This window comes from Anabrus simplex, chromosome 4 (assembly GCF_040414725.1).
Source record: "Anabrus simplex isolate iqAnaSimp1 chromosome 4, ASM4041472v1, whole genome shotgun sequence".
Classification (NCBI taxonomy): Eukaryota; Metazoa; Arthropoda; class Insecta; order Orthoptera; family Tettigoniidae; genus Anabrus; species Anabrus simplex.
The window spans coordinates 34,133,813-34,156,850 of NC_090268.1; the positions used below are offsets into that span (position 1 = coordinate 34,133,813).

General features: G+C 41.6%; 1 protein-coding gene across 2 annotated transcripts in view; it reads right to left on the reverse strand.

Annotated features, from left to right (window-relative positions):
* Positions 1-23,038, reverse strand: part of LOC136872373 (uncharacterized) — a 619,604-nt gene that overhangs the window by 272,568 nt on the left and 323,998 nt on the right. For both annotated transcript variants that reach the window (XM_067146185.2, XM_067146184.2), the window contains one exon: positions 5,529-5,734. In XM_067146185.2, coding sequence (XP_067002286.1) covers positions 5,529-5,734 — 206 coding nt within the window. The remainder of the gene's footprint in view (positions 1-5,528; positions 5,735-23,038) is intronic.

Here is a 23,038-nt window from a genome sequence, read left to right on the forward strand (position 1 = left end):
ATCCATCAAAATCATGCTTTACAAGACAGACTCGATCCTCCCGTACATTCATCGGTGACTGCACCTAGATAAAAAAAAACATCAAGAGACATTGCAACGTCTACGATAACCTTGTCTAACTACGTTGATTCTGCGCCTCCGGATACCACTGCGATGTTGACCTGGAATACTACATTAGCACTAGGCGTCAACTCAAATGATCTACAAAATCCAACTAGCAAAGAAATGATTTACTTACCATAGAAGATCATATTTCCTTTACGACATGACCTCAATATCTTTACGTTTCCGATTATCTTGCAAAGATCCTAAACATCCCTTTAATATCGTGCGCTCTGGTCAATCTTGTATTTAAATAGGATAAAATATGATGACCATCTACTAGTGTTCGTGAGTGCAATACCCTATAACATTATTCTAAAATACGGCCTCGTACCTAAATAAATTATTCATCACGACAATATCAAACTTCACGCATGACCAACATAATTCCTACCGTCAATACCATCATCAGGACCTTCACATAACATCATCATAAAATTCGCAATCCTAATGACACGTCTATAATCATCACATCTCTCTATCCACGAAAATACTTTCAAAGATCCTACCATAATTATCACCTTACAACATCGCACAACTCGTCATGCACAGCGAATTCACAATACTAAAGAACAATCTATTCAGGCAATTACGTAAATTACTAAATACGTTGCCGCATTAACATCATATCACCACAATAGTATCACACTTCTATTATCAAAACACTGTATTTCCACACAAGCACATAACTTTTTGAAGACCACAGAAACGCGCATCGCAAAATACCGAGCTCCTCCGAGGTATTCTGAGCTTCAAGTTAAATTAGCGTTCAATACCATAACATCATTACGGTACCAATAATCTCCATGTCGAAAATCATTCCGCAAAACCTTGCTAGCAAACATTAAGGAAATCTTACACAACCATCGCATATTATCACAATGTAGTCTGGCTCACCGCACTAGACGTAGCGAACATAAGTATTACAACGCAATGTCCAACAAATAACGGTCGCTTTCAAGTTAAATTTGTTCATGTCAAATCGACATTAAAATGAATACTACTCTACAACTACAATAAGCAATTACGTGGCGGAATATATAAGATATTCAAGTACTCATCCTAGGTTGCCGCTCCACGACGGTGTCACCTTCCGAGTTCAGCTCTCACTCAATAACATTGTCAAGTATTGTCCATCACATTTCTGATCAGATCCTTTGAGTGTCCCTCTATTTTAGTTGTTCATGTTGATTCGTGCACTCATTACGACTGAATGATTAACTGCTGACGGTTCCATTTTACCTGAAACTCAGAGATATCAATTAGAACAAGGATATACACCTTAATACAATTCTTACAGTTTAAATGATACACTTGCCTTTTTCATTCAATAACAAGATATCTTGTTTTACAATATTATATGTTTATAATATGCCAATATCTCTCTTATATTTCCTTCAATACAATCTTTTCCCTATGAATTCTTGCTTCCGATCTTACTGAGATGCAGTTTTGAGAATGTTAACTTCTTCAGAGACAAAACAGATTCTACTACAACATAATAATTGCAGACGGTTTGCTTTTCGGAATTTTTCTCAGCTTCTAGCTCCCATATGCTTTTGACAATATGAAACATCTGACACATAATGTAAGACGATCTCGTACAAATCAGCTGTACTAGCAAAGGAACTTATTTAATAATTGCCGTCTCGTATTTAGGTTAGTAATCGACAGTTTCTTTATTTCATCTCGATCGTTGGATCGTGCGAGACTAGATGTACAAGGTATGACCCTCTCATATAAACTCATTATTTACGTATTTCATGGCCCTCAGTAACATTCTGTCACAGATATACTGCCGTTCATGCATTTCGAAAACTTTACTTGAAGAATGTGTATTATTCGCTTAATCCTGCCCTATGTTTTACAATGTTTAACTGTCTACGACATTCCAAGATACCACGGGGTTTAGAGCTTGTTATCAATCCGTTGATCTCTTCAATTCAGCGATGCCGTTCACGTAATTAGACAAATCAACTGCTTTCTAATTCATCTGGAGGTGTGATAACCGGATATAAGATTTCATTGACATCATTTCTCGACATAAGCTTCCAATGTGTCCACCAATCTCATCCTGACATACATTGGAAGGTTATAGTATTCAGACCATATTCTGCAAATGATCTTCGAAAGGACGTTGGTGATAGTTCTTACAGCATTTTGGTAGATGAATCTGCAGATATTAGTGTCACTAAAAACCTGGGTATACTAATTGTTTATTACAGTGCCACTAAAATGGCATAATTACAACATTTTTAGGCATAATAAATATAATGCCTTATATATTACAACAGTAATTAAAATTTGCTTGAAACAGTATTCTTCAGCCCCATTAAAATTGAAGGGGATAGGAACTGACAATGCCAAAGAGATGACAGGAGTAAACAATGGTGTTCATAAGCCACTTAAAGAAGAGGTACCATATTTAATTATTGTGAGAAATGAAATGTCGTATGGCTTTTAGTGCCGGGATATCCCAGGACGGGTTCGGCTCACCAGGTGCAGGTCTTTCTATTTGACACCCGTAGGCGACCTGCGCGTCGTGATGAGGATGAAATGATGATGAAGACAACACATACACCCAGCCCCCGTGCCATTGGAATTAACCAATTAAGGTTAAAATCCCCGATCCGGCCGAGAATCGAACCCGGGACCCTCTGAACCGAAGGCTAGTACGCTGACCGTTCAGCCAACGAGTCGGACATTCTTGTGAGATGATTGTGCCACTCCGTACAATTAGTAGTTTCCCACGCATGTGCTAACACTTTGCCCAGAAATATTGAGATTCTTATAAGCGAGATTTATAATTGGTTCTCAAAATGTTCCCTTAGACAACTTGCATACAAACACATCCATCAGGCTATCAGTGATGATCATGAGCCTTTGAAAATATGTCAGTCCTGTAATACCAGATGGCTATCAATTTACTCAGCAACTGGTAGAATAGTTACACAATGGCTAGAACTGAAAACATATTTTGGAATTGTTAGGATCAGTGAGAACTGTTATACTGCAGAAACTCTACATGCTATGTTTAAAGATGAAGACAATTTAGTTTACCTGCTATCCCTTAAAGGGATTCTTGGGGATATTAAAAGATTAAGTAAAGTCTTTGAATCAAACACAAGCAGACGCAGCTAAACTCTTAACTGACTTACAATTGTTGCTTGAATCATTGTGAAAGATGAAGACGAAAAAAAGTCTCACCGAAGAAAATGAACAGTTAATTCGAAGACGCTCTGCATGTTTTGTCGTTTATTTGATGGAGGACCTGCGAGAAAACTTCCTGAAAATATTAAAAAAATGTTGCTCGATCCCTCAAGGAGTCGCTCACTCATCTGAAACGTTAGTAGTCGCGCGGGGTGTTGACAACACCCCAACTATCATTTCACAATACAACGTACCTAAAGACTTTTTTCTCCAAAAATGTATTTTATTATGTGTAATATAGATTTACAAACGAGACTAGCATATGAAAATCATGAAATGCGCAATATTCATCTACAAAAATCCAAGCATACGAAAGTATTGACATTTTTAATAAATTTCTGCATTTCAGTACAAAACAAATTAATGCAAGTATATTTTTGAATTATACTCAATGTTTCTGTTATCAGATTGAAGTAAAGACATGCAAGAATACATTCAACATAACACAAGGTCATAAACTTGGTCTGTATCACTTTGTGGTTCACCTGAATCTTGGTAATATTTTTTCACACATATTCCTCATGTATCAGACACATCATTCTATAACAGCGATCACAGTACGATTTAGTCTTTATATCTTTGTTTCTGGGGCATACTGTGCACCGTGATTGTATGGGAGCTCGTTCTAGGATGTTTATAGTCTTACTGGGGTCATCAGTACCAGTTAGTTTTTCCGCTTTTTGCCCGAATTGTTTTCAGCAGGCTTTCGGTATAGACGCTTTTATGCATTGTGGAATTCACTAATTCCCTTCCAGGTTTACGCACATCATCCACGAGTAGCAAAAATCACCCGAGCACTGACTTAACACTTTTAGCACGGGTCTTGACACCAGGGAGATGTAATACTATGTTTTGTTGACGCGTCCTAACGTTCCTAGGAGGGGGATCTTTCTTTCACTTAGTCTGTTTATCTTTACTCAAGTAATTATTTCCTCCTTCATAGTGAACTGAATCATTATTACTCTGTCCGTCATTATCTACTTCCCTGTCAGCCTCTGTATCACTGCCTTGGATAAGTTCCTCACAATTGTCGCTTTCTTCTGGATCCGACTTAACGAAATCTTCTTCATAACTTTCATCTTCTAAAACTTCGCGTATTCTAGCCTCCTGTCGTTCATAGCTACACATTTTCACAGAAAATGAGACTATCACCACTAAAGCGAGAACTGAGTACTGAGCCGGAAATGTTACGATAGTGGTCGCGTGGGGATATGGCGACACCCCACGCGTGAAGAAAGAGCGCTAACGCCTGTCACAGCAATTCTAATTATAAGCACTCGCTCAACACTTCATGGTCAAGGTCACTTTGAGAGGTATAAGGGATTACAGCACGCTAAACGAAGTCGATCGCAAGATTTCGCCTACAAAATGAACGTGGGGTGTTGTCAACACCCCGCGCGACTCTGAGGGTTAATTCCTGGGCATGCTCTTGGACAAATTACAGAATCTTTGATCCCATTAATGAAGACGTTTAGCATTCCACCAGAAATAAAGGGGAATTAGAGGCACAGTGAGGTGCAGAAAACGTAATTACATGGCAGAATGTCAGCATTTCTAGATGTTTTGGTGTGAAGTCATTAGTTATACAGATGCATCAAACATAAACGTATTTAAAGAACTAACAGAGTTTGCATAATCAATGTTATCTCTGACCTGGTAAATTGCAGATGTGGAACGGTTGTTCAGTCAAATGAATGTAGTAAAAACCAAAATTAGAAATAAAATGGAAACTGAACTATTGCTCTCAGTCTTGACAGTCAGAGCTGGACTAAGACGGCTTAGTATATGTTGCCATGATTTAGAACTGCCCCAACAAGTGTTAAAACAAGTTGGGACAGTACAAGCCTATAAAACAACATCTGCAGGAGCTTCAACATCTACATCCACTTCAGTGAACGAAGATGGAGATGCAGAAGTATTCATTTTCTAGTATTGGTAAGTGTTTAATGATGATTTTTCTCTGTAGTAACAGGTCTATGGGGCCTTATTATACCTTAATACAAGTGTACTAATATTAATGGTATTGAGGGGTATATATAGCCGGTGAGTAAGAACATCAATGGTTTTTGTGTGTGTTTAGTGGTTTTATTCGTGTTTGTGTTGACAACATTGCCTGCGAGTCATAGTAGACTTCAAGCCGAACATATCTGTTGAGCGGATAGCATTACAGCAATATATACAGGCGTAAAGGATTGGCAGTTGAAAAGTTAACTCACCTATCCACGTAGTCTCCTAAGAACAGGTAGTTCGCAAGTGGAGGGTAACCCAGCTTGTCAAAGTGTCGCAGCAGATCCTCGTACTGCCCATGGATGTCACCCACAATGTTCACTGGAGCCTCCAGCTCCAGTAGCATGGGCTGCTCCAGGAAAATCTCCCGGGTAGACAGACAGAGCTGCTTAACCTGCCATTCCGCCAAGTTGACCTGCAAAGAGCAAGAAATACAAGACGTTAAGAACATTGCAGAATCATACGGTTGCAAAGGTATCATGAGAAAATCACAGCTCTATAGAAATCATGACATAGATTCCTATATAATTTGCCATTTGAATCCATAAAAGACGTAGAAGTAGCTAGCGTGACGCACAGCCAATAGCATTATTGCAATTTATCATTGAATAATTTCCATAGCTAAGATTTTATAGGAACTGAAGTTTATTTATTGAAACTAAATGCGTTCTGGTTATGATATTACCGCTCCACATTTGAACTAGGAGGCTGCCCTGTTGTCAGATTTTGACTTTGGTTGAGTTGTTTTGAGTGAGTATATACTTCGATTTTCCCAACCTCATGAAATGTTTAGTGTTTATTTGAAGCACAGGGGAAATAGCCATAATTAGGCGCAAGTTATCGCACTGTTATCACGAACTGTACAACACAATACCGTTTATCTGATGCAAATGCCTGGGGCTGAAAATCGAACTACGAATACATCAGCGACAATGGAAACAACCATTACGACTTAGAACCTGCCCTTTCAACAAGTCCACATGAAGATAAGAACCAATGTACACTTTCCAACACACACAAAGAAAACCTGAGTATTCTTTTGTACGGAAGAATCACAGTAAACGCTTGTATACCGGGTCCATTGATATGGTCTTTCGTGATGAAATATTTCTTGTCTCATTCTTTAATACACATTAATTCAATATATACTTTGCCCATGAAATTGCGAAGTTAAACTCTTCTTCTTCTCCTTCTCCTCCTGTGAAGCGAATTTAGGGCCAAATCCACATGTGCGACAGTTTTACGGCCGGATGTCCTTCCTGACGCCAACCCTATGTGGAAGGATGTAATCCCTATTGGTGTTTCTGTGGAAAAGTATGTCGAAAAGTGAACGTACATTATATGTCGACATTGCTGTGTAGCCTATGTGTAGGTGGTTTCATAAATAGACATAACTTGGAAGTGTGATTTCCTTTTTTGATTTTCCCTCGTAAGATGTAGTATCTGTAGGAAGACTTGAAATACTCTAAATAGTTACTAGTGCGGATGTTATTTGGAACAGAGTTCCATAATCTAGATCCGGTCGCAACAAATGAGCGATTGTAGGCAGTTGTTCTGCTAAAGGGAATGGCATGTATAGTAACAGAGCGTGTATTATGCTGGTGAAGACGAAAGGTATGTAAAATTTGATGACAGGTACAGGAGAGTTCTCTCGGTTAGTGATCTGAACACCAACACGGCTGCATGAAAATTTCTAAGTTCTTTAAATTTCAGGAGGGAAAGTTGCTTGTAATAAGGTGTGACATGTGTGTCACAGCGTAACGAAAAGATAAATCTGATGCATGAATTCATGGTCTTATGTACCTTTCCAATTTGGTCTTTCGTTACATCTATGAATAGAGGATCACTGTAATACTTCGTTTAATATAGGGAGAACTAATGTTTTTATAAGCTTGAGTTTCATTTTTAATGATAAAATATTTTGGTGGTATTTCACAGGATGGAGTGAGGCATATACTCCGTTACAGATACGAGTGACATGTTCATTCCAATTTAGGTTTTCGTTTATAACCACATCTAGATTATTTGACGAACTTTCATACGGAATGTTGGTACCAGACAGAGTGAGTGAAGGGAAGTATAAACTATTTGTAATGTTTATTAATTTAGTAATTTCGTAATTAGTGTAAGAGGAGGCTTAATGGCATTAACTACGCCTAAAAGACATTTATCTATTATCGTATTCACAAAGACGCACACACGAGATGCTGTCAAGTTTGCACACTGTTTTATTTACAAATTATACACACATTATACACACACATTAATGAACCACCATCTTGAGTTGAATAGAAGAAGAAGAAGAAGAAGAAGAAGAAGAAGAAGAAGAAGAAGAAGGAGGAGGAGGCTGCCACATTAGCATGTCAACCAACTACAGAACACTACCAACAACATAACCACTTCAACGGCAAAATCACAACATGAGTTCACATTCTTAACCCGAAACTAACGATCCCTCACTAACAACTCAACCCAACTCAATTGAACTCTGCCCTTTTATATACCTTGCCTGTCCAGGCTTCTAGAAAAGTATGACACAACATGGTTTCTCGTATCTTCTCGAATCTCAATAACCTATGTATAAATGGATAGAACATTCTATAAAACTCGAGTGACAAAAGTGTGTTTTCCTAGACTATTACCCTGCGTTGCACAACATGACATTGGATTTAACATCATATTTACAGGTTATATGTTATTAATTACGCGTTCTTACATTGAATAAAGACGTATTAATAAACATACATGGGGGCAAGTCATGTACCCCCACAGAATGCCGATGTCTTTTTAAATTTATTTTGTTGTCCTATAACAACGAAAGGCATTTATTTTCCTTATACAGTGTGCGTATTGACAAGGTCTTCGAGTAGGAGCAATTTTTTTTTCTGTTTTATGAGTTTTATATTTCTAGGGTTAGATGTAAATGAGTAATTATATATGGTAGGAAGCGGTAGGAGGAATGGTTCATTTTGTTTTATGGTTATTGTGAACATGTATTTTTTTTTGCTAGGGGCTTTACATCGCACCGACACAGATAGGTCTTATGGCGACGATGGGATAGGAAAGGCCTAGGAGTTGGAAGAAAGCGGCCGTGGCCTTAATTAAGGTACAGCCCCAGCATTTGCCTGGTGTGAAAATGGGAAACCACGGAAAACCATCTTCAGGGCTGCCGATAGTGGGATTCGAACCTACTATCTCCCGGATGCAAGCTCACAGCCGCGCGCCTCTACGCGCACGACCAACTCGCCCGGTGAACATGTATTTGGGCAAAAGCCTGCTATGTTCAATGTGCAATAAAAAATAAACATACAGCAGAAGTATCGTGACATAACCTCACATGTTCTGTTACACAAGACTGATCATACAGCAAACAAATAATAAATGATAGGTCCATGATTTATACCAGCCGTACTTAACTACGCAGGTAATAATAATAATAATAATAATAATAATAATAATAATAATTGTACCGGGCGGTACACCTCCACACCGTTTATTTAAAAGTTGCGCCAGTTAATACTCCTCTTCTGGAGGAAATCTGAACTTTATCTACGGTCTTAATTTTCAAATTTCTCAGAAGATGTCACTACCTGGAAAATTTTGAGTTTGTGAACTGTGTCATTTTCGATGTACTTTTGTTTTGCTTGTATTAAGAAGTGTGAACTTTCTCTTCTAGAGGACACTACTGAAGATCAACAATAGTGCAACCTAGTGCAGAGTCAAAGAACTATTTTGTTGGAGAAAATTTAATTTCAGGAGTTTGTTCTTTGTTAAATTTATTTCTATCATTGTTTAAGTTGGCAATATTTACCCCTTTCTTCCCCTTGCTTTGAATGTATCCAATCACGAATTTCTTCTATGAATTTCTGGCCAATCAGGGGTATCTTCCCCCAACTTGTATCTGTTGCGGGGTCCTACCCAATAAAATCTTTGTGGGAGGGTGTTTTCTTTCCCCTAACGCCTAGAATTCTCTGCGAGAGTATTTAAACTGCTGATTTTAGGGTCTCCGGGCCACTTCTGTTCCATCTTTCTGTGTATTAAGTACATAGCAGGAGGCGGGAAGCGCCTCTTTCCTCGGCAGCGTTCTACTACCAGGTAATGGCCTATTAATATCTTCTTTTCTTGCTAGGTCGGCAGTTTAACTCTCGCGGCGGGTTCGAAGCGTTTTCCATCATGTAACCTTTTCCTAAAATGTAACTACTCTTTTCTTCTATTCTCTTGTAAAGCTACATTATGGGATAGAGAGTGCTAACCCTCTCGAGTTCCCACTCACATCGTCTTGAGGTGAACTTATTTTTCTCACCCAATTCTCCCGTAATGTAATGTAAATTGCCATTAAGTCACCTCCGTAGTATGGGATTAGCCCTTGTAGTAACGGCCTAGTGCCAAGTAGGTCTTAAGCAAAGTGTATTAGGAGTGCAAGTTCGCCTCCTCTCAAGTTGTATTTTAGAGGTCATGTATTAATCTTTTCTCTCCTAATAGACCTCAGTAGGTTGGGTATTTTACCCCTGTGTATATGTCCTTTGAGGACAACTTGAAAGTCGAGTTTGGTGTGGCCTGGGAGAGGCTTAACTTTAAGAGCGAGTGGCTCTTTTCTAAAACTGAGAGTTGTATGCCTCGAGGAGGCTTTGCTGTGTAATTTGGAGCAAGGGCTCCAGGGTTTGATTGGGGTCTTCTGCCCCTTTTGTTGAAATTGGTATATCGTAAAGTTGAGCTAGTTGCTCAAGAATTGTGTTTTCAGGGCTCGAAGCCCAAATTCTTTAATCCCTGTAATTGTACATTTCAAGTTGTATTTCGGCTACTAAGTACCTGTTCTATTTGTTGTTACCTAATTTTGAAAAGAAAATATAACCTTGTTAAAATTTTAAATTTAATTTCTCTTTAGTAGCTTGAGACCTATTCACCACCCAGCACCTTCTTTCATGCTTAACTACCACAAAAACACGGTAACAAGTGGTAGCAGAGCGTGGTTGAATGGGTCTCAATTTAGCCCCTTTTGACGGCTAAACATTGCTTTAATTCGAACTCTAACAATTTTCTCAGTTGCTGGAATTTTTTGAGTTTTTCAAAATTGTTCGGTCATCATGCCCGGCCCTCGCGATGTTCTCCTCCTTAATTACTTGCGCAAGGAGGAGTTGATATATGAATTGATTATTAGAAATGTGCAATCTGGAGGCACGGTTGCAATAGACACTAACAAGCTTAGAGAGTCCCTTGATTTGCCCATTTCCGTCCCCAATTTGGGAGAGAAAGAAATTGACGACTCTCTTTCCACGATCACGGAGAATATTACTGGGCTAGCTTCTGTAGTTAGTTTTTTTGATGAAAATGATCCATCTCCTAATCAAATTAAGCGTGTGCAAGGCAGACTATATCACTTTTCAAATAGAGTTAATGATCTGTTGTCTCTAAAGGTGAATGACGTTCAGAGGAAGGAAGCTAATACGCTCCTTGAAACTATTTCTGAATTGTCTAGTAAAGTCACTCTATTGTTAACGGGGGAGGCTCCTCCCAAATCTGATCAACCCTCCATAGTGAATGCAGGCAGTGAGGAAGCGCCTCCCAAGGGAGAAGTTAATAGGATAACCGTTGCTGCTCAAACTATCTCTGCCCCATTGGACAACGAGTCTGAACGCCGTGCATCGTTGGGTAACATCCGTTCTGAATTAACTTCTTTGCCATTGAAACCTTTACCTACTATGTCACCCGGGTTTAGTAGCTTGCCTCATCCATTGGCAATGTTGCTAAGAGGTATCTCTAAGTTTTCTGTCAACACCACCAGTGAAGTAATTTCGTTTTTAAGATTTCTAGTGGAATTTCAGGATCACGCCCTTGTGTTTTCTCTTTCCCCTTGTCAGATTTTGCAAATTATCTATCCGTATGCTATTGGTGTTCTCTCAGATAAAATAGTAAGAGCCATTGCTGAACAGTCATCTATTGAAGATTTTCACGCACACTTGCTTGCAAATTTCATTCCTGCCCGCGCGAGGTCATCTCTGATTCAGAAATACTATTATCGAGTACAGAGGTTGGATGAAAACTTGGCTGATTTCATACAGGACATTAAGTTTTATACTAGGGTGTTTGCCCTTCATTTTCCTGAAGATCAGATTGTACAGGCTATTGTAGAGGGAATTTCACCTCCCTATAGGTCATATTTGTGTTTCGCGGCGTGCCCGCAAACTTTCTCTGAACTTGAAGCATTGGCCGTTTCAGCGGAAGGAGTTAGATACGCCGATTCTTTGCGTGTCGCGAAAGAACCCCCGCCTTCCTTTTGTAACACTCGGCCTCCACCTCGCCGACCAGTCAATCCCCGTAAATGTTATGCTTGCGGGTCGCCTGACCATCTGCGGAATAAGTGTCCTCTGATCAAGTCTAGTAGGGCAAATAATGGAGCTGGTTCATCACAAGGCTGTTTTAAATGTGGGGCCTTCTCACATATCGCTAAGAATTGTCCCAATTCGAATAGCACCCCCTCCTGCTCAACTTCTGGTGTAACTTCCAACAACAATCAAAAGTGACTAGTGGCTTCGGCTGAGTCAACTAATTCTGCTTCCCAAGGCTCAGCCCCTGGCAAAAAGGTCGAGAATTCAGGGAACGATAAGTCTTCGAATACATCTTTTGAATGCCCCAAAGAGTGTCTTAGGATTGCGGCGGATACACCCGCACCTGTTCCTTTTCTTAAGGTTGAGTTAAATAACGAGCCTATAACAGCTCTATTAGATTCAGGCAGTGTTTGTTCCATTATTTCGGCTGTATGGTACTCGAAATTGAAATCTGTTTGTAAACTACCTGTCTATGACTCTCCTCGTATTCAATATGTTTCGGCTAATTCATCTCCATTAGAAATTCTAGGTTCCGTACTGGTCAAAATTCGTATTTTTAAATTTACCTGGAAAATTAAACTGTTTGTGGCTAAGCACTTGTCTTGCCCCATCATACTGGGAGCGGACTTTATTTCTCACACTGGTCTTGTGCTCGATCTCCAGTCTAGGTCGTGCACATTCAAATTTGCTTCTAGTTGTAAAATACCACTATTAAAGTGTAATTCTGTGTCATGTTCTTCTATTTCGCCTACCCAGGATGAGATGTTGTTAGACCTTAGACATCTACCTGAGGAGCAGGCTGATAGTATTCGCAAACTGTGTCAGTCGTTTCCCGAGGTGTTCTCTGATTCTCTTGGTGTTACTGACTTTATTGAATACAAAATTGAGGTTACGGATTCGATTCCTGTCCGTTTTCCACCGTATAGGCTATCTCCACCTAAAATGAAGGCTCTGAAAGAAATCATCGATCAGATGTTGAAGGATGGTATTATTAGGCCCTCTAAGTCGGCGTATTCATCGCCTATTTTTCTAGTCCCGAAACCCCAAGGAGGCTTCAGGCCTGTCATTGATTACAGGGCTCTCAATCGGAAGGTGGTGTTGCAATCTGTGCCCCTTCCCGACCTTCATTCTTGCTTTTCATGGTTTCGTAAGGCCAAGTTCTTCACTATCTTGGACTTGAATCAGGCCTATAATCAAATTCCCCTTGCCGAAGAGTCTAAACACCTTACAGCGTTTGCCACGGACTGGAATTTATATGAATACAACCGCGTGCCTTTCGGGCTCCCCACGGGAGCAGCTGTACTCACTAGGCTACTAGATAGGGTCTTCTCCGACATCAAATTTGAGTACTTATATCACTACTTGGATGATGTCGTCGTATTTTCAGAGACTTTTGAAGAGCATCTAGATCATCTGCGAGAAGTTCTCGATCGCCTTCGTAAGGCGGGGTTAACTGTTAAGTTGTCCAAGGTTGCCTTCGCTAAGCCCTCTATGTCTTTCCTTGGGCATATTGTGTCACCTGATGGTGTAGCTGTCGATCATTCTAGAACTCAGGCCATCCGTGATTTTAAACCTCCCAAGGACATTAAAGGTATCGCCAGGTTCATTGGCATGGTGAATTTCTTCAGGAAGTTCATTCCTAATTTTGCTAATAGAGCGGCGCCCTTAAACCTTCTTCGTAGGAAAGGCATCAAATTCGAGTGGGGACCTTCTCAACAAGCCGCTTTTGAAGACCTTAAATTAGCTCTTTGTAATGCCCCTGTTCTTGCTATGCCTGATTTCTCGAAGAAATTCATCGTCCAAACCGACGCGTCGTCGTCAGCGGTAGCTGCAGTCCTTCTTCAAGAGACTGAACTAGGGAGGCGCCCCATCGCCTATGCATCTAGGACTTTGTCGGCTCAAGAAGCCAAGTATTCCATCTATGAGCTCGAAGGTTTGGCAGTTTTATTTGCCTTAGAAAAGTTCCGTCTCTATCTGGAACATGTCAAATTCGACCTGGAGACAGATAACCAAGCCTTAAGCTGGGTCTTAGGTAGGCCGCGTCGTACTGGTCGTATAGCCCGTTGGGCTATCCGTATTTCTGCCTTCCAATTCGATGTCAGGCATATCAGAGGTACTGAAAATGTGGTTGCTGATGGATTCAGCCGTATGTTTTCAAACGACGTTGAGAACCATGAACCGGTCGACCGTTCATCACCTCCCGAGTCCACACTAGTTGATGTTAGTGCCATTTTAACTGATGCCCCCATGCTCTTTAGGGATATCGAGAAATACCAACGTGAAGATCCGACGCTGGCTCCGATAATGGAAACCCTTTCTTCTGGGGAACATGTCGTCCCTTATGTTCTGAGGAATGGTGTTTTATGTTGCCCTTCGAGGCATGACAAGATGATGAAAGTTGTCGTTCCAGCTGTTCTCGTGCCTATGATCTTCAAATACTATCATGAGACCCCATTGGGGGGGCATCTTGGAATCTTTAAAACCCGTGAAAAGATTCGTGAAAGGTTCATCTGGAAAGGTATGGACGGTGAAATTCGTGAACTTGTAAAAGCTTGTAAATCTTGTTTGATCAGTAAACCCACCATGTCCACTAAAGTAGGCCTTTTGTCTTCTCATCAAGCGTCGCGCCCCATGGAACGCCTGTATATTGATTATGTAGGACCCTTCCCCCAGTCGAAGGGAAATGCCAACAAATTTATCTTTGTATGCGTAGATGGTTTTACCAGATTTTCTTGGTTATTTCCGACTAAGCTGGCTACCGCTCAGTCCACCATTACTTGCCTAAATTCTATTTTCGCTTCTTTTGGTCCGTGCCAATACATTGTATCTGATAATGCTAAGGCTTTTACATCTAATTCATTTCGTAAATTCTGTTTTGACTTGTCCATCTCTCATGTAACTACTTCTGCTTATTACCCGCAACCATCTCTGGCTGAACGAGTTAACCGTAATCTCAGGTCCGCTCTCATTGCTTATCATCATGAAGACCCTTCCAGGTGGGACACGTCCCTGCATTGGTTAGCTTTTGCTTTGAATTCGGCGGTTCATGAATCTCACAAGTTTACTCCAGCTTCTTTGATGTTCAAGTTTGTTCCCAACTCGCCGCTCTCTAACCTCTGGTCTCTGAGTGACATTCTGCCCGAGACAATAGATCCGGACAACATTAAAGATCTTTGGAAGAAGGCTAAAGCTAATCTTAAAGTATCTCATGAAAAGGTTAGGGAAAGGTATGATCGTGGACGGAGACCCACCACCTTGAAGGTAGGTGACCAGGTTATGGTCAAAAATTTTGTTCCCGCGGGCAAGCTTGCCCCCAGATTTCATGGGCCTTGTATCATTCTCGATTTTCTTACGCCGGTTACCTTATTGCTAAGTAATCCAGCCACCGAGAGGATATTTAGGGTTCACCGGTCCCAGGTGAAACCGGTGTAATTTCTGTGTTAACTTGCTTCATATTATTTTGAAAGGATATGAAGGTTATATTTTTTTTTTGAGTTTCACTTTTAAGGCATTCTGCCCCTTCTGTTTCTAGATGTAAGCCTGGTGTAAAACCTGCCCCGACCCGTTAAACTGCCATCCTGTTCTTGCCACGGCCATTACCACGCTCCCGTCTCCTGCTCCACCTTACACTGTGGCTTCATAATAGTAAATGCCATGGATATCTACACGCCGCTGGCCCCTCAACCTCTCCACAAGCCTGTACCCTCAAAGAAAATGATTGTCCAACACAATTCTGCCGCCTAGCTTTAATGTTTCAGCGCCCCCGCAGCCGCGCAGCGCCGTGCAGCGACTGGGGAGGGGGATGGGCCCCCTCCTCTCCAGCGAGGACGACATGTGCACGGCGAGCCGGAGCTCACCTCCCGGCCAAGGCTGATGTGCGGCGCACGCCCTGCTACTGGCCCGCAGCCTGTATCTGTTCACCGCGGGCGCGGCGTACTCCAACACCTCTGCTCCCCTCATAGTGCGGGCGAGCGGTATCTCAGGGTACTTGAGGGGTCCGAGCGGCCTCCTTTTGGACGCAAGCTGCAACGGCCGGTCTGGCCATCCTTCTTAATCTACATCAGCTATATGGACTGTCACCCTAAGCAATAACTACTCTTGGAAATTCAGCAGCAATATTGGGTGGACATTGCAAATTTTTCCTTCACCTTTAAGTATTAAAAGCTTATCTTCAGAAATTCAACTTCGATAAACATAAAAACCTTACGTTACCAACTGCAACAAAAATTTTGGAACTGAATTAAGAAATTTCTCAAAAACTTCTGCAAGTTATCTTAATATCAACATCAAAACTTGGAACTTATTTTCAAACAAACGTTTATGTTCTTCTGTGTTACCCCTTGGATGAACTTTTGGGGGGGGAGGTCTGTACCGGGCGGTACACCTCCACACCGTTTATTTAAAAGTTGCGCCAGTTAATACTCCTCTTCTGGAGGAAATCTGAACTTTATCTACGGTCTTAATTTTCAAATTTCTCAGAAGATGTCACTACCTGGAAAATTTTGAGTTTGTGAACTGTGTCATTTTCGATGTACTTTTGTTTTGCTTGTATTAAGAAGTGTGAACTTTCTCTTCTAGAGGACACTACTGAAGATCAACAATAGTGCAACCTAGTGCAGAGTCAAAGAACTATTTTGTTGGAGAAAATTTAATTTCAGGAGTTTGTTCTTTGTTAAATTTATTTCTATCATTGTTTAAGTTGGCAATATTTACCCCTTTCTTCCCCTTGCTTTGAATGTATCCAATCACGAATTTCTTCTATGAATTTCTGGCCAATCAGGGGTATCTTCCCCCAACTTGTATCTGTTGCGGGGTCCTACCCAATAAAATCTTTGTGGGAGGGTGTTTTCTTTCCCCTAACGCCTAGAATTCTCTGCGAGAGTATTTAAACTGCTGATTTTAGGGTCTCCGGGCCACTTCTGTTCCATCTTTCTGTGTATTAAGTACATAGCAGGAGGCGGGAAGCGCCTCTTTCCTCGGCAGCGTTCTACTACCAGGTAATGGCCTATTAATATCTTCTTTTCTTGCTAGGTCGGCAGTTTAACTCTCGCGGCGGGTTCGAAGCGTTTTCCATCATGTAACCTTTTCCTAAAATGTAACTACTCTTTTCTTCTATTCTCTTGTAAAGCTACATTATGGGATAGAGAGTGCTAACCCTCTCGAGTTCCCACTCACATCGTCTTGAGGTGAACTTATTTTTCTCACCCAATTCTCCCGTAATGTAATGTAAATTGCCATTAAGTCACCTCCGTAGTATGGGATTAGCCCTTGTAGTAACGGCCTAGTGCCAAGTAGGTCTTAAGCAAAGTGTATTAGGAGTGCAAGTTCGCCTCCTCTCAAGTTGTATTTTAGAGGTCATGTATTAATCTTTTCTCTCCTAATAGACCTCAGTAGGTTGGGTATTTTACCCCTGTGTATATGTCCTTTGAGGACAACTTGAAAGTCGAGTTTGGTGTGGCCTGGGAGAGGCTTAACTTTAAGAGCGAGTGGCTCTTTTCTAAAACTGAGAGTTGTATGCCTCGAGGAGGCTTTGCTGTGTAATTTGGAGCAAGGGCTCCAGGGTTTGATTGGGGTCTTCTGCCCCTTTTGTTGAAATTGGTATATCGTAAAGTTGAGCTAGTTGCTCAAGAATTGTGTTTTCAGGGCTCGAAGCCCAAATTCTTTAATCCCTGTAATTGTACATTTCAAGTTGTATTTCGGCTACTAAGTACCTGTTCTATTTGTTGTTACCTAATTTTGAAAAGAAAATATAACCTTGTTAAAATTTTAAATTTAATTTCTCTTTAGTAGCTTGAGACCTATTCACCACCCAGCACCTTCTTTCATGCTTAACTACCACAAAAACACGGTAACAATAATAATAATAATAATAATAATAATAATAATAATAATAATAACGAGCTCGATATTTCAATATTTACCCATGAGCTTAGAGAATTGTTTCCAAGTTATACTCGTCCATTAAACTCATGCATCACTATCTGCACGTGACTTATGACCGGCCTGAGAGAGATGCCAAGAAATCATCATCAAACATTGTGCGGGTTTCAGCCAGTGTCACCGTAGCTACTTGCCATGGCGCGATCCTGTCAGCCTCGGAGGTATGTCTTCAAATTTCTACCCTGACGAATTTCCTTTGGGATTGGTGCTCTCAAGCTGATCTTAGGCCTATTATCTCATTTATGTACCGACTCCATAAGCTTAAGTGCATTACAAAAGTAGAATACCGGGCGAGTTGGCCGTGCGGTTAGGGCAGCGCAGCTGTGAGCTTGCATCCGGGAGATAGTGGGTCTGAACCCCACTGTCGGCTGCCCTGAAGATAATTTTCCGTGATTTCCCATTTTCACACCAGGCAAATTCTGGGGCTGTACCTTAATTAAGGCCACGGTCACTTCCTTCCAACTCATAGGCCTTTCCTATCATAAAATCTGTGTCGGTGAGACGTAGAGAAAGTGGTTAAAAAAACAAAACCAAAGGTAGAATAGGGTCTTCAGTTTGAGAATTTTATAAGAGCTACTGATAACTCGCGACAATCAGGAAGTTTCAACCACTGCAGCTGTATGCAATATGGTGTTACATGTTCATCACGCCTGGTATTTGTCTTGTGACGAACACATGCGTTTTGTATCCTCTGTAATTTGATGTTCAAAGTTTCAGATATAACTGAACCATAGTCAATTATGGGTAATAGAAAACTTTGAACATTTTCGCCTGAAAGGTGGTATACACGAGACGCGGCGATGATGATGACGACGACGACGACGACGACGACGAAGATATTTATTGTTTAGAGGGGCATAACAGATTGTTCATAGGCTCTCTCATGGTACGAGATGCATGGAAATGAAACGATAATTAAAACTTCAAAATTTATCCATTGACTATAATCTAAAACGAATGATGAGAAATGACCGTAGATCCAAAACAATGAGTAGATCCAATTCATAATGGCTTATTTGCTGAGATGATGCTTGTTGTCGAAAGGGATCCAAAATCCAGGTCACCGGCCCCTCATAATAGTACTTAATCACAGGTAATGTAGACCCTTGGCGTTTCTCATATAATGGTACTACTCTCAACCAACGCAGACCCATCGTGTTCCTCATATAGTGGTACTAACCACAGATAACATAGACCCATCGTGTTCCTCATATAGTGGTACTAATCACGGGCAATGCACAATCCCCTGGTGTTCCTCACATAGTGGTACTAACCACAGATAACATAGACCCATCGTGTTCCTCATATAGTGGTACTAATCACGGGCAATGCACAATCCCCTGGTGTTCCTCACATAGTGGTACTAACCACAGATAACATAGACCCATCCTGTTCCTCATATAGTGGTACTAACCACAGGTAAAATAGACCCATCGTGTTCCTCATATAGTGGTACTAACCACAGGTAACATAGACCCATTGTGTTCCTCATATAGTGGTACTAACCACAGGTAAAATAGACCCATCGTGTTCCTCATATAGTGGTACTAACCACAGGTAACATAGACCCATCGTGTTCCTCATATAGTGGTACTAACCACAGATAACATAGACCCATCCTGTTCCTCATATAGTGGTACTAACCACAGGTAACATAGACCCATCGTGTTCCTCATATAGTGGTACTAACCACAGGTAACATAGACCCATCGTGTTCCTCATATAGTGGTACTAACCACAGGTAACATAGACCCATTGTGTTCCTCATATAGTGGTACTAACCACAGGTAACATAGACCCATCGTGTTCCTCATATAGTGGTACTAACCACAGGTAACATAGACCCATCGTGTTCCTCATATAGTGGTACTAACCACAGATAACATAGACCCATTGTGTTCCTCATATAGTGGTACTAACCACAGGTAACATAGACCCATCGTGTTTCTCATATAGTGGTACTAACCACAGGTAACATAGACCCATCGTGTTCCTCATATAGTGGTACTAACCACAGGTAACATAGACCCATCGTGTTCCTCATATAGTGGTACTAACCACAGGTAACATAGACCCATTGTGTTCCTCATATAGTGGTACTAACCACAGGTAACATAGACCCATCGTGTTCCTCATATAGTGGTACTAATCACGGGCAATGCACAATCTCCTGGTGTTCCTCACATAGTGGTACTAATCACAGGTAACATAGACCCATCGTGTTCCTCATATAGTGGTACTAACCACAGGTAACATAGACCCATCGTGTTCCTCATATAGTGGTACTAACCACAGATAACATAGACCCATCGTGTTCCTCATATAGTGGTACTAACCACAGGTAACATAGACCCATCCTGTTCCTCATATAGTGGTACTAACCACAGGTAACATAGACCCATCGTGTTTCTCACATAGTGGTACTAATCACGGGCAATGCACAATCTCCTGGTGTTCCTCACATAGTGGTACTAATCACAGGTAACATAGACCCATCGTGTTCCTCATATAGTGGTACTAACCACAGGTAACATAGACCCATCGTGTTCCTCATATAGTGGTACTAACCGCAGGTAACATAGACCCATCCTGTTCCTCATATAGTGGTACTAACCACAGATAACATAGACCCATCCTGTTCCTCATATAGTGGTACTAACCACAGGTAACATAGACCCATCGTGTTTCTCATATAGTGGTACTAACCACAGGTAACATAGACCCATCGTGTTCCTCATATAGTGGTACTAACCACAGGTAACATAGACCCATCGTGTTCCTCATATAGTGGTACTAACCACAGGTAACATAGACCCATTGTGTTCCTCATATAGTGGTACTAACCACAGGTAACATAGACCCATCGTGTTCCTCATATAGTGGTACTAATCACGGGCAATGCACAATCTCCTGGTGTTCCTCACATAGTGGTACTAATCACAGGTAACATAGACTCATTGTGTTCCTCATATAGTGGTACTAACCACAGGTAACATAGACCCATCGTGTTCCTCATATAGTGGTACTAATCACGGGCAATGCACAATCTCCTGGTGTTCCTCACATAGTGGTACTAACCACAGGTAACATAGACCCATTGTGTTCCTCATATAGTGGTACTAACCACAGGTAACATAGACCCATCGTGTTCCTCATATAGTGGTACTAATCACGGGCAATGCACAATCTCCTGGTGTTCCTCACATAGTGGTACTAATCACAGGTAACATAGACTCATTGTGTTCCTCATATAGTGGTACTAACCACAGGTAACATAGACCCATCGTGTTCCTCATATAGTGGTACTAACCACAGGTAACATAGACCCATCGTGTTCCTCATATAGTGGTACTAATCACGGGCAATGCACAATCTCCTGGTGTTCCTCACATAGTGGTACTAACCACAGGTAACATAGACCCATCGTGTTCCTCATATAGTGGTACTAACCACAGGTAACATAGACCCATTGTGTTCCTCATATAGTGGTACTAACCACAGGTAACATAGACCCATTGTGTTCCTCATATAGTGGTACTAACCACAGGTAACATAGACCCATTGTGTTCCTCATATAGTGGTACTAACCACAGGTAACATAGACCCATCGTGTTCCTCATATAGTGGTACTAATCACGGGCAATGCACAATCTCCTGGTGTTCCTCACATAGTGGTACTAACCACAGGTAACATAGACCCATCGTGTTCCTCATATAGTGGTACTAACCACAGGTAACATAGACCCATTGTGTTCCTCATATAGTGGTACTAACCACAGGTAACATAGACCCATTGTGTTCCTCATATAGTGGTACTAACCACAGGTAACATAGACCCATTGTGTTCCTCATATAGTGGTACTAACCACAGGTAACATAGACCCATCGTGTTTCTCATATAGTGGTACTAACCACAGGTAACATAGACCCATCGTGTTCCTCATATAGTGGTACTAATCACGGGCAATGCACAATCTCCTGGTGTTCCTCACATAGTGGTACTAATCACAGGTAACATAGACTCATTGTGTTCCTCATATAGTGGTACTAACCACAGGTAACATAGACCCATCGTGTTCCTCATATAGTGGTACTAATCACGGGCAATGCACAATCTCCTGGTGTTCCTCACATAGTGGTACTAACCACAGGTAACATAGACCCATCGTGTTCCTCATATAGTGGTACTAACCACAGGTAACATAGACCCATTGTGTTCCTCATATAGTGGTACTAACCACAGGTAACATAGACCCATTGTGTTCCTCATATAGTGGTACTAACCACAGGTAACATAGACCCATCGTGTTCCTCATATAGTGGTACTAACCACAGGTAACATAGACCCATTGTGTTCCTCATATAGTGGTACTAACCACAGGTAACATAGACCCATTGTGTTCCTCATATAGTGGTACTAACCACAGGTAGCATAGGCCCATCGTGTTTCACGTATAGTGGAACTACTCATTGTTAATGCAGACCCATTCTGAACACAGTGGAACGAAAACATTCGAGCGCAGCGCTCGGCACATTCCCTCGCTAGACGTTAGTTTGTGCAGACGAGCGCCCGATTCCCCGCTAATAATAATAATTTCGTGTGGCTATTTCGAGCCGAGTGCAGCCCTTGTAAGGCAGACCCTCCAATGAGGGTGGGTGGCATCTGCCATGTGTAGGTAACTGCGTGTTATTGTGGTGCAGGATAGTGTTATGTGTGGCGTGTGAGTTGCAGGGATGTTGGGGACAACACAGACACCCAGCCCCCGGGCCATTGGAATTAACCAATGAAGGTTAAAATCCCCGTCTAGGCCTGGAATCGAACCCGGGACCCTCTTAACCGAAGGCCAGTACGCTGACCATTCAGCCAACGAGTCGGACCCCCGCTACGGTGGAATGCACACAATGGTATCACCCGCAGGCAACACAGACCCATAGTGTTCCTCACATGGTGGTGCTAATCGCAATAACGTCAACCCATAGTGTTCCTCACGTAATGGTACTAATCACAAGTAGGCCTGCTCCCATGGTTGTAAGTCCATCATCCCTTGGTTGTCTCTTTTAGTCGCCTCTCACGACAGGCATGGGATACCACGGAGGGTCAGTGAGAAAAACTGGAAGGGATCCGACACTTCGAAAAATGAAGTACCAGACAAAGGAAGACAAGGGCCACGAAGGGTGTGAAAATGAAAGGCTCCCTAGACCTCGGGTCGGAAAAGAAGAGTTGACCAAGGGAGGTCGGACAGGGTAGATAAAAGTGAGGAACCCCACATAAGTAAGTGGAAGAAATGCCAGGCCTCACGAAAGAGACAAATCACGCTCCCAAGTTAATAGCCCCTGGGGCCCCTTTTAGTCGCCTCTTACGACAAGCTGGGGATACAGTGGGTATATATTCTTTGTCTGTGCCCCCCACTCACACGGGATTACGTGTGACATTAAGAGAGAGAGGGACCAGG